Source organism: Bufo gargarizans, chromosome 1, assembly GCF_014858855.1.
Source record: "Bufo gargarizans isolate SCDJY-AF-19 chromosome 1, ASM1485885v1, whole genome shotgun sequence".
Lineage (NCBI taxonomy): Eukaryota > Metazoa > Chordata > Amphibia > Anura > Bufonidae > Bufo > Bufo gargarizans.
In genome coordinates this window covers 534,582,447-534,598,607 of record NC_058080.1, presented here as the reverse complement: position 1 = coordinate 534,598,607, position 16,161 = coordinate 534,582,447, and the positions used below count along the sequence as shown (strand labels likewise).

The 16,161-nt window shown below is 44.2% G+C and overlaps 1 protein-coding gene across 1 annotated transcript in view; it reads right to left on the bottom strand.

The window, feature by feature from the left end:
* The window catches only part of LOC122934119, a 37,092-nt gene extending 29,396 nt beyond the window's left edge, over nt 1–7,696 (bottom strand). Inside the window, exon 1 of the mRNA XM_044289330.1 lies at nt 6,629–7,696. Coding sequence (XP_044145265.1) covers nt 6,629–7,686 — 1,058 coding nt within the window. The 5' untranslated portion in view covers nt 7,687–7,696. The remainder of the gene's footprint in view (nt 1–6,628) is intronic.
* Between the last annotated feature and the right edge of the window lie 8,465 nt (nt 7,697–16,161).

Below are 16,161 nucleotides of genomic sequence, written 5' to 3'. Positions count from 1 at the left end.
TTTCTCTCTGCCGGGGAGAGTTTTTTTGAGAAAAAGGCACAGGGTCGCCATTTGGCAGGAGAAGGGCCCTGGGACAAAACTGCACCCACACCCACCTCGGAAGCATCCACCTCAACAATAAAAGGTAAGGAAACATCGGGATGCACCAAGATGGGAGCAGACGCAAAACTCTCTTTAATCTTAGAAAAGGCTGCAAGCGCCTCCTCCGACCAAGAGGAAAAATCCGCCCCCTTTTTTGTCATGTCAGTAAGGGGTTTGACAACAGAGGAATAATTCAAAATGAACTTTCTGTAGTAGTTAGCAAAACCCAGAAAGCGCATCAATGCCTTCTGATTCTCAGGAAGCTCCCACTCAAGTACAGCACGGACCTTCTCAGGATCCATGCGAAAACCAGAAGCAGAGAGGAGAAAACCAAGAAATTGAATCTCCGATACCATAAAAAGACATTTCTCTAGCTTGGCATACAGTTTATTCTCCCGCAGTATCTGCAGAACCTGAAAAAGATGATCCTGATGGGTCTGAACATCAGGGGAAAAAATCAAAATATCGTCAAGATACACCAAAACAAATTTCCCCATTAAGTGGTAGAAAATACTATTAACAAAATGCTGAAAGACGGCCGGAGCATTCATCAGGCCGAAAGGCATAACGAGATTCTCGAAATGCCCGTTAGGGGTATTAAAAGCCGTTTTCCATTCATCCCCCTCTCTGACCCTGACCAGGTTGTACGCGCCTCTCAGATCCAATTTGGAAAACACCTTGGCTCCAACAATTTGGTTGAAGAGGTCCGGGATCAGAGGAAGGGGATAGGGATCGCGAATCGTGATACGGTTCAGCTCCCTAAAATCTAAGCAAGGTCTCAGAGAGCCATCTTTTTTTTTAACAAAAAAAAAACCCGCGGCAACAGGTGACTTTGAGGGACGAATATGCCCCTTCTCGAGACTCTCGGAGATATAGGTTCGCATTGCGATTCTTTCCGGTTGTGAGAGATTGTAGAGGCGTGCTTTTGGCAGCTTGGCGCCGGGAATGAGGTTAATGGGACAGTCAAACTCCCGGTGAGGAGGTAGCTCCTGAACACCGCTCTCGGAAAACACGTCCGAGAAATCAGAGAGAAATGATGGCACAGTTTTAGTAGACACCTCTGCAAAAGTCGCTGTGAGACAATTCTCTCTACAAAAGTCACTCCACTCATTTATTTGCCTTCCTTGCCAATCAATGGTGGGGTTATGTCTAGTGAGCCAGGGTAACCCCAAAACTAGAGGAGAAGGCAATCCGTTAAGGACAAAACAAGATATCTCCTCCACATGAGTGTCACCTACAGCTAGCCGGATATTGTGAACAATGCCTTTCAGAGATCTCTGCGAGAGTGGAGCAGAGTCAATGGCAAAAACAGGTATATCCTTTTTCAATGTGCAAACCTGAAAACCATGCATGGCTACAAATTGAGTGTCAATAAGATTGACGGCCGCTCCACTATCGACAAAAATCTCACAAGGAATGACTTTGCTCTCTAGCGCCACCCTGGCAGACAGGAGAAAACGGGAACTGCAGGTCAGAGGAAAAGCATCAATTCCCACATCAAGTTTGCCCAAAGTAGCAGATGAAGTAGAACTTGATGATCTACCTCTTGAGGTTTTTCTCTTATTATCGCTCTTAGTACAGTTCAGGAATCTCCTAGACGGACAAACATTTGCCAAATGACCTATGCCCCCACAACAAAAACACACCATATTCTGAGGACTAAATCCTCTTTTATCAGGGGCAAGTCGGCCTAGCTGCATGGGCTCCTCCTCAGAGGGGAGCGAGACAGGATGAGGCCCCTGCACACTGAATGAGTCCGCACCATTGCCCCAAGACTGACAATGGCTGGACAGAGAGGTCTTGTTTCTTTCTCTTAGACGTCTGTCAAGGCGTACCGCCAATGACATGGCAGACTCTAAGGACGTTGGTCTCTCATGGAGAGCAAACGCATCTTTCAATCTCTCTGAGAGACCATGACAGAACTGACTCCGGAGTGCAGCATCATTCCAACCTGAATCAGCTGCCCATCTCCGAAATTCAGAACAATAAAGCTCCGCAGACAGTTTGTTCTGGCATAAAGCACGTAAGTTCGATTCGGCCAGAGCAACACGATCCGGGTCATCATATATTTGCCCCAGGGCCACAAAAAATCTTTCCACGGATCGAAGGGAGGGATCCCCTGATGGCAGCGAAAAAGCCCAAGTCTGAGCATTGCCCCTGAGCAGGGAGATGACAATCCTCACCCTCTGTTCCTCATTACCAGAGGAAAGGGGACACAAGCAAAAATGGAGTTTGCATGCCTCTCTGAAGCGAACAAAATTCTCACTGCCCCCGGAGAACGTCTCCGGAAGTGAGACCTTTGGCTCGCAACAGACTCCATGAGCCGGAGCAGAGCCTAATGCTTGTAACTGAGTCATAGATTGACGGAGATCCGCTACTTCCAAAGAAAGACCCTGCATGCGGTCAACCAGGCCAGAAAGCGGATCCATGTCAAAAAAGGACGGTTTTGGTGGATTATAATGTCACGGCTGTTTGAGGGTAACAAGAGCAAACACAGTGAAAAGAGCTACTGACCGGACCCAAACTAGGGAAGATAAGGGGTGACCCCTGTCAGACCCTCAAAGCTCTCCCTAAGCTGCTAAAGCACATGCCTGGATCCAAATGGTGGAAGGAGGCATGCCCGCGTACCTCAGACTGATGGCCACTGTAACCCCTACAATAGTGGAAGGGGCACGGCCACCGGTGCCCTACTCAGTATATGGAGGGAACCGTGGCCACCTCAGATCCAGTCAGAAAATAATCAGGTAAACAACAATATCTGCACACTTAGCTGAAGGAGATGCAGCCGCAGAGAAGACGGATCCAAGGACAGCTGGCAATATCCGGAGTGCTTGCTGCAGCAGAAACCAGGTCCAGTGAACTGATAGCTTACAAGTGAAGTTACTCAAGCCAGAGCTACAACTGAAATGAGAAATATAATCCACGCCCTGCAACAGGAGGAGGGGTGATTTAAAGGCAGGAAAATCAACTGCAGGAGAAACAGCTGAGAGTAAAGACCTCATCACAGGGGCGGAGAAACAGAACAGTGAGAACACCTCCAAGCTCTAAGTGACATCATCGCAGGGGTGGAGACACAGAGCTGTGAGAACTTCTCAAAGCTCTGGTAGTGACAGACACATTTCAGAGAATTTCCCTTTAAGACGCATAAAAATTTCCCCTGATTAAGATACATATTTTTTGTGGTAATTTTTGCCATTGATCCCCCTCTGGTATGTCACCGTCCATGTTGTGGGACTATTTGTGCACTTCTACTAAGTATTTGGTGGCTGCAAATTTGAGCTGAAGGTTTTTCAGGTTCGCCTGCCATTAAAGCGAATGGGGCCCGCCGCGAACTTGTGGTTCGCAAACATTTGATCTCGTTCACGCGTTCACGAACAATCCCGGCCGATGTTCGTGCCCCCATAGTGCTCATACAGTGGGATGCGAAAGTTTGGGCAACCTTGTTAATCGTCATGATTTTCCTGTATAAATCGTTGGTTGTTACGATAAATCTATCATATAGGAGACGCACACAGTGATATCTGAGAAGTGAGATGAAGTTTATTGGATTTACAGAAAGTGCTATAATTGTTTACACACAATCAGGCCGGTGCTACATGTGGTCTCTGTTGTTGTCATTTTATTGATTCCAAAACCTTTAGAACTAATTATTGGAACTCAGATTGGCTTGGTAAGCTCAGTGACCCCTGACCTACATAAACAGGTGAATCTAATTATGAGAAAGAGTATTTAAGGGGGTCAATTGTAAGTTTCCCTCCTCTTTTAATTTTATCTGAAGGGTAGCAACATGGGGGTCTCAAAACAACTCTCAAATGACCTGAAGACACAGATTCCTCACCATCATGGTTTAGGGGAAGGATACAGAAAGCTGTCTCAGAGATTTCCGCCGTCTGTTTCCACAGTTAGGAACATATTGAGGAAATGGAAGACCACAGGCTCAGCTCAAGTTAAGGCTCGAAGTGGCCGACCAAGAACAATCTCGGATAGACAGAAGCGACGAATGGTGAGAACAGTCAGGGTCAACCCACAGACCAGCACCAAAGACCTACAACATCATCTTACTGCAGATGGAGTCACTGTGCATCGTTCAACCATTCGGCGCACTTTACACAAGGAGATGCTGTATGCGAGAGGGATGCAGAGGAAGCCTTTTCTCCGCCGCTTGAGGTGGACTAAAGCACATTGGGACAAGCCAGCTTCATTTTGGAATAAGGTGCTGTGGACTGGTGAAACTAAAATTTAGTTATTTGGCCATAACAAGGGGCGTTATGCATGGAGGAAAAAGAGCACAGCATTCCAAGAAAAACACCTGCTATCTACAGTAAAATATGGTGGTGGTTCCATCATGCTGTGGGGCTGTGTGGCCAGTACAGGGACTGGGAAGCTTGTCAAAGTTGAGGGACGCATGGATTCCAATCAGTATCAGCAGATTCTGGAGACCAATGTCCAGGAATCAGTGACAAAGCTGAAGCTGCGCCGGGGCTGGATCTTTCAACAAGACAACGACCCTAAACACTGCTCAGAATCCACTAAGGCATTTATGCAGAGGAACAAGCACAACGTTCTGGAATGGCCATCTCAGTCCCCAGACCTGAATATAATGGAAAATCTGTGGTGTGACTTAAAGAGAGCTGTCCATGCTCGGAAGCCATCAAACCTGAATGACCTAAAGATGTTTTGTAAAGAGGAATGGTCCAAAATACCTTCAACCAGAATCCAGACTCTCATTGGAACCTACAGGAAGCGTTTAGAGGCTGTAATTTCTGCAAAAGGAGGATCTACTAAATATTGATTTCATTTCTTTTTGTAGTGCCCAAATTTATGCACCTGCCTAATTTTGTTTAAACAATTATAGCACTTTCTGTAAATCCAATAAACTTCATCTCACTTCTCAGATATCACTGTGTGTGTCTCCTATATGATAGATTTACCTGACATTTCTTATCGTAACAACCAACGATTTATACAGGAAAATCATGATGATTAACAAGGTTGCCCAAACTTTCGCATACCACTGTACTAGTAATAATGTTCCCCATGGTCCCACAGTACTTATACTTCTCCTTATTGTGTCACTAGAAAAATGCAGCCTGTATGTGCCAGCACAAAAATACCTCCTTATAATATCACCAGTACAAATAATACCCCCATACAATGTGCGCCAGTACTAAAAAATACCACCTTACCTTTCAGATCAGACCCCCATATCACCCCTCATATTAGACCCCCATATCAGCTCTTCAGCTCAAATCCCCATATCAGACCTCATATTAGACCCCATATCAGATCAGACCCCCCATATCAGATCCTCAGATCAGATCCCATATCAGATCATCAGATCCCATATCAGATCCTGAGATGAGACCCCCATATCAAACCTTAGATGAGACCCCCATGTTAGACCTTCATGTTATACCCCAATATCAGGACTTCAGATCAGACCCCCTTTAGACCTTCATGTCAGACCCCTGCATCAAACCTCAGATCCGGCATCCATGTAAGAACCCTCACCACCATCTGAGACCTCCGATGAAACCCCTTTTAGACCTCCATGTCAGACTACCCAATTTTAGACCTCAGATCAGACCCCCATTAGACCTCCATGTCAGACCCCCCCATATTAGACCTCAGATCAGACCCTCTATAGTCTCCTGACTGCGTGCAGCTTCAGGTCATAGTGCCACACTACGTCCTTTGACTGTATGCAGTAAGGACTCTGCAGTGCGGCCAGGAGAAGACCAGGGAGGTAACTTTTTTATGAGTTTTCATGGAAATTGTAAACTTTTCTTAGCTTTGGAATATAAATGGTAGTTTTACAGACACATAACTGAATTCTTTGTCATTAAATGATTCTAAATACACGTATGAAGTTCCATGATCAGCTCATCTCATTATACATGGACAACCATGTCTACAAAAACAGCAAAGTGTGAATAAAGTCCAGCCTAATCTTCAAAAAATCATTGTCTTTATTTCAATCCTTTGAAAAACATCATCCAGAAAATACTGATGGATTATAGCAAACCTGAGGTTATTATTAAGGACTAGTTGTGCCTGAAATGAGTCAACCGGGAGTTTCTCTGGCTTCACATTTGTCTGCTATAGTCCATCAATATTGTGTGGATGATGTTTTTAATGGATTAACATAAAGGCAACAGTTTTATGAAGAAGACTGTGCAGGTCTTCATTCAAAATTAACGAATTCTACTAACAAAAATGCCACCAAAGTGAAATCATCTTCCTGTGTCACAAAATGTGCATCACAAAATACTATTCAGGGGGGAACTAACTCTCCTGCAGATGAGATGCTGGCTTATTTAATATCCAAGTCATGTCTCAAGGCTTATTTTAAGAGCTGAACATTGACTTATAGGATAGCTGCCTTACATCTGGTCGCATTAGAGGCTGAGCTTGTTAAGAACTTATTTGCATCCTTTCCCTCCCAAAATACTATTCTTTTCCATAAAATGTTTGTGATATCACTGTATTTGGAGCTGGTAGCTTCTAATATGTTTGGAGTCTAGAACATATTATTATCAGATGTTACCTGTAATCCCGAGATGACTTCTTAAATCTTTGGATCAATTCTTTTGCTTGGTTTCTCTGAATCGGATCATTATTCAAAAAGGGCTGCAGTGGATGACAAGGAGTCAGATTACTTAGCAGATCCTGGACTGGGGTCTTGAGTTCTCCATCATTGGGGAGGTGGAAACACAACATCAGATGGTTCCACACACACCTTGGCAAAAAAGTACGCGCTTTACGCCAAGTTCTAGGTCTAGATGTGGATCTGCGTGGTTTCTGTAGGTCAGAGCATCTAGCTGTGCAAGAATTCCCAAATATCTTTAAACTTAATGAATTGGAGGTGGATTCTGGTCTCCAGTACAAGGTCTCATCTATCCAAGAGACTACATCTTGACTATTTGGCTTGTTGGACACCATCGGGAGGTCAATAAAGTCTATGGTGTCAGGACTGTGCACTAGGATGTAATGGGCAATCTCCTGCTTGTAGACATCAGTGCCCAAAATCCTGAGCTGGGGTTCTCTACCCTTACAGTGTTGTGTCTTGTATCTAGATAACAGATCAGACAGTGGGAAAGAGAATTTAAAGTTCCCATAACGAGAAGCCGATTTATCAAATGCTGGAGAGTTAGCAAATTGTTCCATCATCTCTTTACAGAAAGTCGCAAAGTCTTCTGCTTTTACCACCGTCTTCATTTTCTTATAAACCTGAAGACGGCCCATTTGAATGTTATCCAAGGAGACCTCTGCACTCCAGAAGGAAAGGGCATTAAATTCGGGTCTTTCATGTTCCCTTCCCTTGAAGGACTTTGAGTCCAGAATTTTCTTAGCACCTTCCTGGGAGGTGACATGCTGAAGAGTACAGACAGGAAATTCTAGAGGAACATGAAGAAACATATCAAATATGACACTCTCAATATTGCTCTTCATAGATTGCCCTGCAGCTTTTAACGTCTTCTTATTAGCTGATAAATGTAAATAGATGTCATCAATCGAGAGAAGATTTCCTCTTTTATAGTAGCCTCTGGATGTCCTAGAAGTTTTGATTTCCTTTAGACTGTACTCCTGAAAACATGAAGCCATCACTACTGCTGATGATGCTGCCCCCTCTTTCTCACACTCTCTGTCCCTCTCTCTAAGAGCACAGATCAAGTAATGAAACTTCTAAGCAAACAGGAAATCACAAAAACCAAAAGGATGTGTCATAGAAGAAAGCCAGACAACAACTTTCATAAGACATACATATAGCCTTGGAGAATGACGTGAAAGGTAGGAAAGAGAGGAGTCATCGAGAGCAAAGGGTGATGAGGTAGACAGGTGTTTTAAAAGAAAAAAAACATTGAGTGATACCAAAAAGTGTCTAAAATGATTAATGAATGTGGTAAGAAATAATTTTCATATTTGCCTCAGCTTCACTTGAATTTAAAGGGCCATATACCTCTACATGTGGGCTATGAAATCAGGTTACTTCTAATTTTAAGTTCACTAGAGGATGGACAGTACACCGCTAGAAAACCATGGTCTGGATATATAATATACTACTGACTACTAGAGGATGGACAGTACACCGCTAAATAACCATAGACTGGACATATAAGATACCACTGACCACTAGATGATGGACAGCAAACCGCTAGATAACCATGGACTGGACATATAAGATACCACTGACCACTAGAGGATGGACAGTAAACCGCTAGATAACCATGGACTGGACATAGAATAAACCACTGACCACTAGAGGATGGACAGTACACCGCTAGATAACCATGGACTGGACATATAATATACCACTGACCACTAGAGGATGGACAATACACCGCTAGATAACCATGGACTGGACATATAATATACCACTGACCACTAGAGGACGGACAGTACACCGCTAGATAACCATGGACTGGACATATAATATACCACTGACCACAAGAGGATGGACAGTACACCGCTAGATAACCATGGACTGGACATATAATATACCACTGACCACAAGAGGATGGACAGTACACCGCTAGATAACCATGGACTGGACATATATACCACTGACCACTAGAGGATGGACAGTACACTGCTAGATAACCATGGACTGTACATATAAGATACCACTGACCACTAGAGGATGGACAGTACTCCGCTAGATAACCATGGACTGGACATATAATATACCACTGACCACTAGAGGATGGACAGTACACCGCTAGATAACCATAGACTGAACATATAATATACCACTGATCACTAGAGGATGGACACTACACCACTAGATAACCATGTACTGGACATATAATATACCACTGACCACTAGAGGATGGACAGTTCACCGCTAGATAACCATGGACTGGACATATAATATACCACTGACCACTAGAGGATGGACAGTACACCGCTAGATAACCATGGACTGGACATATAAATACCACTGACTACTAGAGGATGGACAGTACACCGCTAGATAGCCATGGACTGGACATATAAATACCACTGACTACTAGAGGATGGACAGTACACACCTCGATAACCATGGACTGGACATATAATATACCACTGACCACTAGAGGACGGACAGTACACCGCTAGATAACCATGAACTGGACATATAATGTACCACTGACCACTAGAGGATGGACAGTACACCGCTAGATAACTATGGACTGGACATATAATGCACCACTGACCACTAGAGGATGGACAGTACACCACTAGATAACCATGGACTGGACACATAATATACCACTGACCACTAGAGCATGGACAGTACACCGCTAGATAACAAAGTACAGGACATTTAATATACCACTGACCTGTAGAGGATGGACAGTACACCGCTAGATAACCATGGACTGGACATATAATATACCACTGACCACTAGAGGATGGACAGTACACCGCTAGATAACAATGTACTGGACATATAATATACCACTGACCACTAGAGGATGGACAGTACACCGCTAGATAACCATGGACTGGACATATAATATATCACTGACCACTAGAGGATGGACAGTACACCGCTAGATAACCATGGACTGGACATATAATATACCACTGACCACTAGATGATGGACAGTACACCGCTAGATAACCATAGACTGGACATATAATATACCACTGACCACTAGAGGATGGACAGTACACTGCTAGATAACCATGGACTGGACATATAATATACCACTGACCACTAGAGGATGGACAGTACACCACTAGATAACCATAGACTGGACATATAATATACCACTGACCACTAGATGATGGACAGTACACCGCTAGATAACCATAGACTGGACATATAATATACCACTGACCACTAGACGATGGACAGTACACTGCTAGATAACCATGGACTGGACATATAATATACCACTGACCACTAGAGGATGGACAGTACACCACTAGATAACCATGGACTGGACATATAATATACCACTGACCACTAGATGATGGACAGTACACCGCTAGATAACCATAGACTGGACATATAATATACCACTGACCACTAGAGGATGGACAGTACACCGCTAGATAACCATGGACTGGACATATAATATACCACTGACCACTAGAGGATGGACAGTACACCGCTAGATAACCATGGACTGGGCATATAATATACCACTGACCACTAGACGATGGACAGTACACTGCTAGATAACCATGGACTGGACATATAATATACCACTGACCACTAGAGGATGGACAGTACACCACTAGATAACCATGGACTGGACATATAATATACCACTGACCACTAGAGGATGGACAGTACACCGCTAGATAACCATGGACTGGACATATAATATACCACTGACCACTAGAGGATGGACAGTACACCGCAAGATAACCATGGACTGGACATATAATATACCACTGACCACTAGAGGATGGACAGTACACCGCTAGATAACCATAGACTGAACATATAATATACCACTGATCACTAGAGGATGGACACTACACCACTAGATAACCATGTACTGGACATATAATATACCACTGACCACTAGAGGATGGACAGTTCACCGCTAGATAACCATGGACTGGACATATAATATACCACTGACCACTAGAGGATGGACAGTACACCGCTAGATAACCATGGACTGGACATATAAATACCACTGACTACTAGAGGATGGACAGTACACCGCTAGATAGCCATGGACTGGACATATAAATACCACTGACTACTAGAGGATGGACAGTACACACCTCGATAACCATGGACTGGACATATAATATACCACTGACCACTAGAGGACGGACAGTACACCGCTAGATAACCATGGACTGGACACATAATATACCACTGACCACTAGAGCATGGACAGTACACCGCTAGATAACAAAGTACAGGACATTTAATATACCACTGACCTGTAGAGGATGGACAGTACACCGCTAGATAACCATGGACTGGACATATAATATACCACTGACCACTAGAGGATGGACAGTACACCGCTAGATAACAATGTACTGGACATATAATATACCACTGACCACTAGAGGACGGACAGTACACCGCTAGATAACCATGGACTGGACATATAATATATCACTGACCACTAGAGGATGGACAGTACACCGCTAGATAACCATGGACTGGACATATAATATACCACTGACCACTAGAGGATGGACAGTACACTGCTAGATAACCAGGGACTGGAGATATAGTATACCACTGACCACTAGAGGATGGACAGTACACCGCTAGAAAACGATGGACTGGACATATAATGTACCACTGACCACTAGACGATGGACAGTACACCGCTAGATAACCATGGACTGGACATATAATATACCACTGACCACTAGACGATGGACAGTACACCGCTAGATAACCATGGACTGGACATAAAATATATCACTGACAACTAGAGGATGGACAGTACACCGCTAGATAACCATGGACTGGACATATAATATACCACTGACCACCAGAGCACACATGGTAGTAATAGTGCTTCTACGGTGCCCCCAACGTGTCCCCACTGTGCCCCAGAAGTAATAATGCTCCCATAGTGTCCATACTAGCAATCATGTTCCCCATATACCCCCATTTAGTAATAAAACCCATCATAATGTCCCCCAGTAGTAATAATTCCCCTTATAATGTAACAGTGCAAAAAATACCCCCTTTTAATGCCCCCAGTTGAGCTAATGTCCCCATAGTGCCCCCATAATGTGCCAGTATAAAAAAAACTATATAATGCCCTCAGTAAATTCCCCATAGTTCTCCTCTCCCCTCTTCTTCCTAGTGTCCCCCATAATGTACCAGTATAAAATGCCCAATATATAGTGCCCCAGTAAATGCCCTTAGTGTCCCCCATAATTTGCAAGTATAAAATACCCCTTCTTAGTGCCCCCATAGATGAGCCCTTAGTACTCCTCTCTCCTCTTCCCCATAGTACCCACCATAATGTGCCCCAGTATAAAATACCCCTATACAGAGCCCCCATATAAAATACCGCTTCTTTGTGGCCTCAGTAGAAGCCCCCATAATGTTCCTCTCCCCCCTACCCCCATATAAAATACCTCTTTTTTGTGGCCTCAGTAGATGCCCCCATAGTGCCCCCAATGATGTGCCAGTAAAAAGTGCCACTAATAATGTGCCAGTAAGATGTGCCCCCATAGATGCCCCCCAATAATGTGCCAGTAACAAGTGCCCCTATAGATGCCCCCCAATCATGTGCCAGTAACAAGTAACCCCATAGATGCCCTCCATCGTGAGCCAGTAACAAGTACCCCCATAGATGCCCCCAATCATGTGCCAGTAACAGGTGCCCCCATAGATGCCCCCCAATCATGTACCAGTAACAAGTGCCCCCATAGATCCCCTAATCATGTGCCAGTAACAAGTGCCCCCATAGATGCCCCCCAATCATGTGCCAGTAATAGGTGCCCCCATAAATGCCCCCAATCATGTGCCAGTAACAAGTGCCCCCGTAGATGCCCCCAATCATGTGCCAGTAACAAGTGCCCCCATAGATGCCCCCCAATCATGTGCCAGTAACAAATGCCCCCATAGATTCTGCCCAATCATGTGCCAGTAACAGGTGCCCCCTTAGATGCCCCCCAATCATGTGCCAGTAGTAGTACCATATAAACACTTATACTTGCATCCATCAGGCTGGTAGCGATGCGATTCAGGCCTTTTCCAGCCTGTGTCCCGTGCTTTACGGCTCAGGCGGTGCAATGACGTCAAGGCCTAGTGCCTGCAGCCTATCAGAGCAACGGGGAAGGGAGACGCCTCTCTCTCCCCTGCCCCACCACAGCACATCTATCTGTATCGCTGTCCTGAGGATGTCGATACAGATGACTATGGAGATGAGCGATTTCACAATGGAAACGCTCATCTCCGTGTGCCCTGCCGCCGCCTCCTACATCACCAGTGGCCAGCGGAGCTCAAGAGGCATCTCCCCTGGGCCCCCCAGGAGCAACTGGGCCCCTTTTGCCCCGCGTTAAAGACGGCCCTGGACTTGAGTGAAGTGTAATGACGGCTTCATCAGTATGTGTAATTGTATACAATGCAGCACCAAATGACCAACACTTCCATGTTATGTTGGCAGGTCTACATGTTCGAGTTATACAGATATCGTGTTTTATAGGATAATACATTAATATAAAAAAAATGATGAAATTACTGGAAGCAATGATGAAATCCTCTAATTATTCAATAAATTAAAGTCAGTCTTTTAGTAAATATCTCTTCGTTGTATCTACATAACATGGATAACATATAATTCCTACTTTTGGTTGGAGTTTTTGGCTTCTTCCCACATATTGTTGTTTTAACTTGTAGAATTTTTGTCAATTTTGATTCCCTAATAAATGGTTCAAGAGCTTCACAGGCAGATAGTTTATTGATGAGTTTGTCTCAATTGATTTTAAATACATCACCATGAGTAATATGGAAAGCAATCACCAGGTGGTTCCACGGATATGGAACTGTATGGCAGCAGTGGCCTGAGAGCTTGTACCAGTCACAAAGTTCTGATTGGTTGCAGGCTGTAATGGTACCATCCTTAGTTAACACTTTCAGAGCATTGGAAGTGGATTGAGGTCTCCACTGCAACTTTTTACCCAGTAAGAAGACACACGGAAGTGGCTCACATTTAGTTTGGAGCCTGGAAACCCTTGGGTGGTCTTTAAATCGTTATCAGAACTATGCACGACCACAAAATGAGCAATCTCCTGCTTATAGATGTATGTACCCAGAAGGCTGAGCTGTGGCTCCTCGCCCTTGCAAAACTGCAATCCGTATAGAGACAGAAGGTCAAAGAAGGGTAGAGAGAAGTGGAAGTTCCCATGTCGAGAGGCCAATTTATTAAACACCGGAGAATTAGTGGTTTGTTGCCTTATTTCTTGTTTGTATTTTTCCACTTCATGTTGTGGAACGTGTGTTAGGACATGAGTGAGCAGAAGAAACATTCGCAGCCCAGAAAGAAAGATTTATAAATTCTATTCTTGATCTGTCGTGTTCTCATCCTTTAAAGGATTGTGATTCCAGAATCTTCCTGGTGGAGTTCAGGGTGTTGCAGTGCTGAAGACCAGTGATGGAGAACTCTACTGGAAGATGAAGGAAGATATCAGAGCGGGTTCGCTCAATGTTGGATTTGATATATGCTCCAGCAGTATTAATCCTTTCCTACGGTAGGCTGTGATAGACCTCTTCTACTGATAAGTATTCCTTTTCCCTGAAATAGCCAAATGATTTCCAGCCTCTAATTTCCACCAGTTCTGTATTTCGAGAAGAAGACATTCTCTGATCAGGCAAATTGTCTACTGATCTCGATCTGGACCAGAGACTGAGTCATATCAGGAAGCTGTGCTCATAATCGCATTTCCAGAAGGCAACTCCTCACCCTCCTGTGACCACACATCTCTTTCGGATTAGTTATCATGTTATTTTTGTGAATTTTTCTTCTTCTTCTTCTCTCTTTCCTTGGGTTGGATAATACTCTGGTGTTTGGGTAAAGTTACCATGTGACCAGAGAGACATTACAACATATTACGGTATTACAGCCTCCAGCAATACTTAGGTAGAGAGGGGTGGGTCACTAAGAAAGGTCCTTATACCCCGATCCCAGCATAGTAATATGAGCATAGGACACTGAGCACCCAATATAGAGGTACGTGGTGATGTATTGCTGGGAATATCAATTTTGTTCAGGCAGCTCTTCATTTACATCCAGAAGAGCCATTACCACCACCACTCCCAACATCACTCCAATCACAGCTGGTCAGGATACCATTAATTCAGGTAAGAAAGGAATGCAAATGAGCTCTTAACAAGCTCTGCCTCTGATACCACCAGATGTAAGGCATCTATCCTATAAGTCAATGTTCAACCCTTTAGGCCCTGATACATGACTCGGATATTAAATAATCCAGCATCTCATCTGCAGACAGATGCTCAGGGGTGATTGCCCCTCATCAGTACAGAGCACAGAGCACTGGCTTAACTGGGTGAGATGCCAAGTCAGGATTTGGGGGGTACTATTTCTCCTTCAGGAGAGAGTGCCTTAGTCAGCGTGAGGAGACTTACAGGCCACAGGTATGCTCCTCTGGAATTCTGGGAAGAAAGGGATGGAAATCAGCTCTTAACAAGTTCTGCCTCTGATGTCACCAGATGTAAGGAAGCTATCAAGTCAAGAGGAGCATGTATGGCCTATTAGTCTTCTCACACGGACTAAGGCGCTCTTTTCCCAAAAAGAGATATTACCCCCCTAATCCTGACTTAGGCCTCTCACCCAGTTAAGCCAGTTCTCTCTGCTCTGCACAAATGAGGGGCAATCCCCCTGAAACAGTTGTCTGCAGATGAGGTGCTGGCTTTTTTAATATCCGAGTCATGTCTCAAGGCCTATTTGAAGGGTCAAACATTGACTTATAGTATAACTACCTTACATCTGGTGGTATCAGAGGCAGAGCTTGTTAAAAGTCATTTACATCCCTTTCTTCCCAGAATTCCAGAGCAGCATGTATGGCCTGTACTATAAGTCTCCTCATGGTGATTAAGGCACTCTCTACCAAAGGAGAGATAGTACCCCACAGATCATTGATTCAGGTAATCACTAAGTGGCATCCATAAACTTGGGTCCTTCATCTTATATCTTACCCAACTACAGTGCGGACACAAAATAGAGAAATCTCAACATACCCCACCCCAGAGAGGGACAACATGGAGAAATGGTCTTATTTGGTCTGGAGGTTTCTGACCTTCTGGATGTTCTCTTACTCCATTATTTTTCTATAGGACCTCCTCATAAAGGGGCATATACAATACAATGTATAGCATCCTCCCCTTCTCTCTTGTCTCTTGTGTTCTTATAGGACCTTCTCGTGATGGGATATATACAATGTATAGCATCCTCCCCTCCACTCCGGTCTCCTGTATTCCTATAGGACAGCCTCATGATGGGACATATGCAATGTAAAGCATCCTCCCCTTCTCTATAGTCTCTTGTATTCCTATAGGACCTCCTCATTATGAGACACATACAATGTATAGCATCCTCCTCTCCTCTATAGTCTTCTGTATTCCTATAGGAC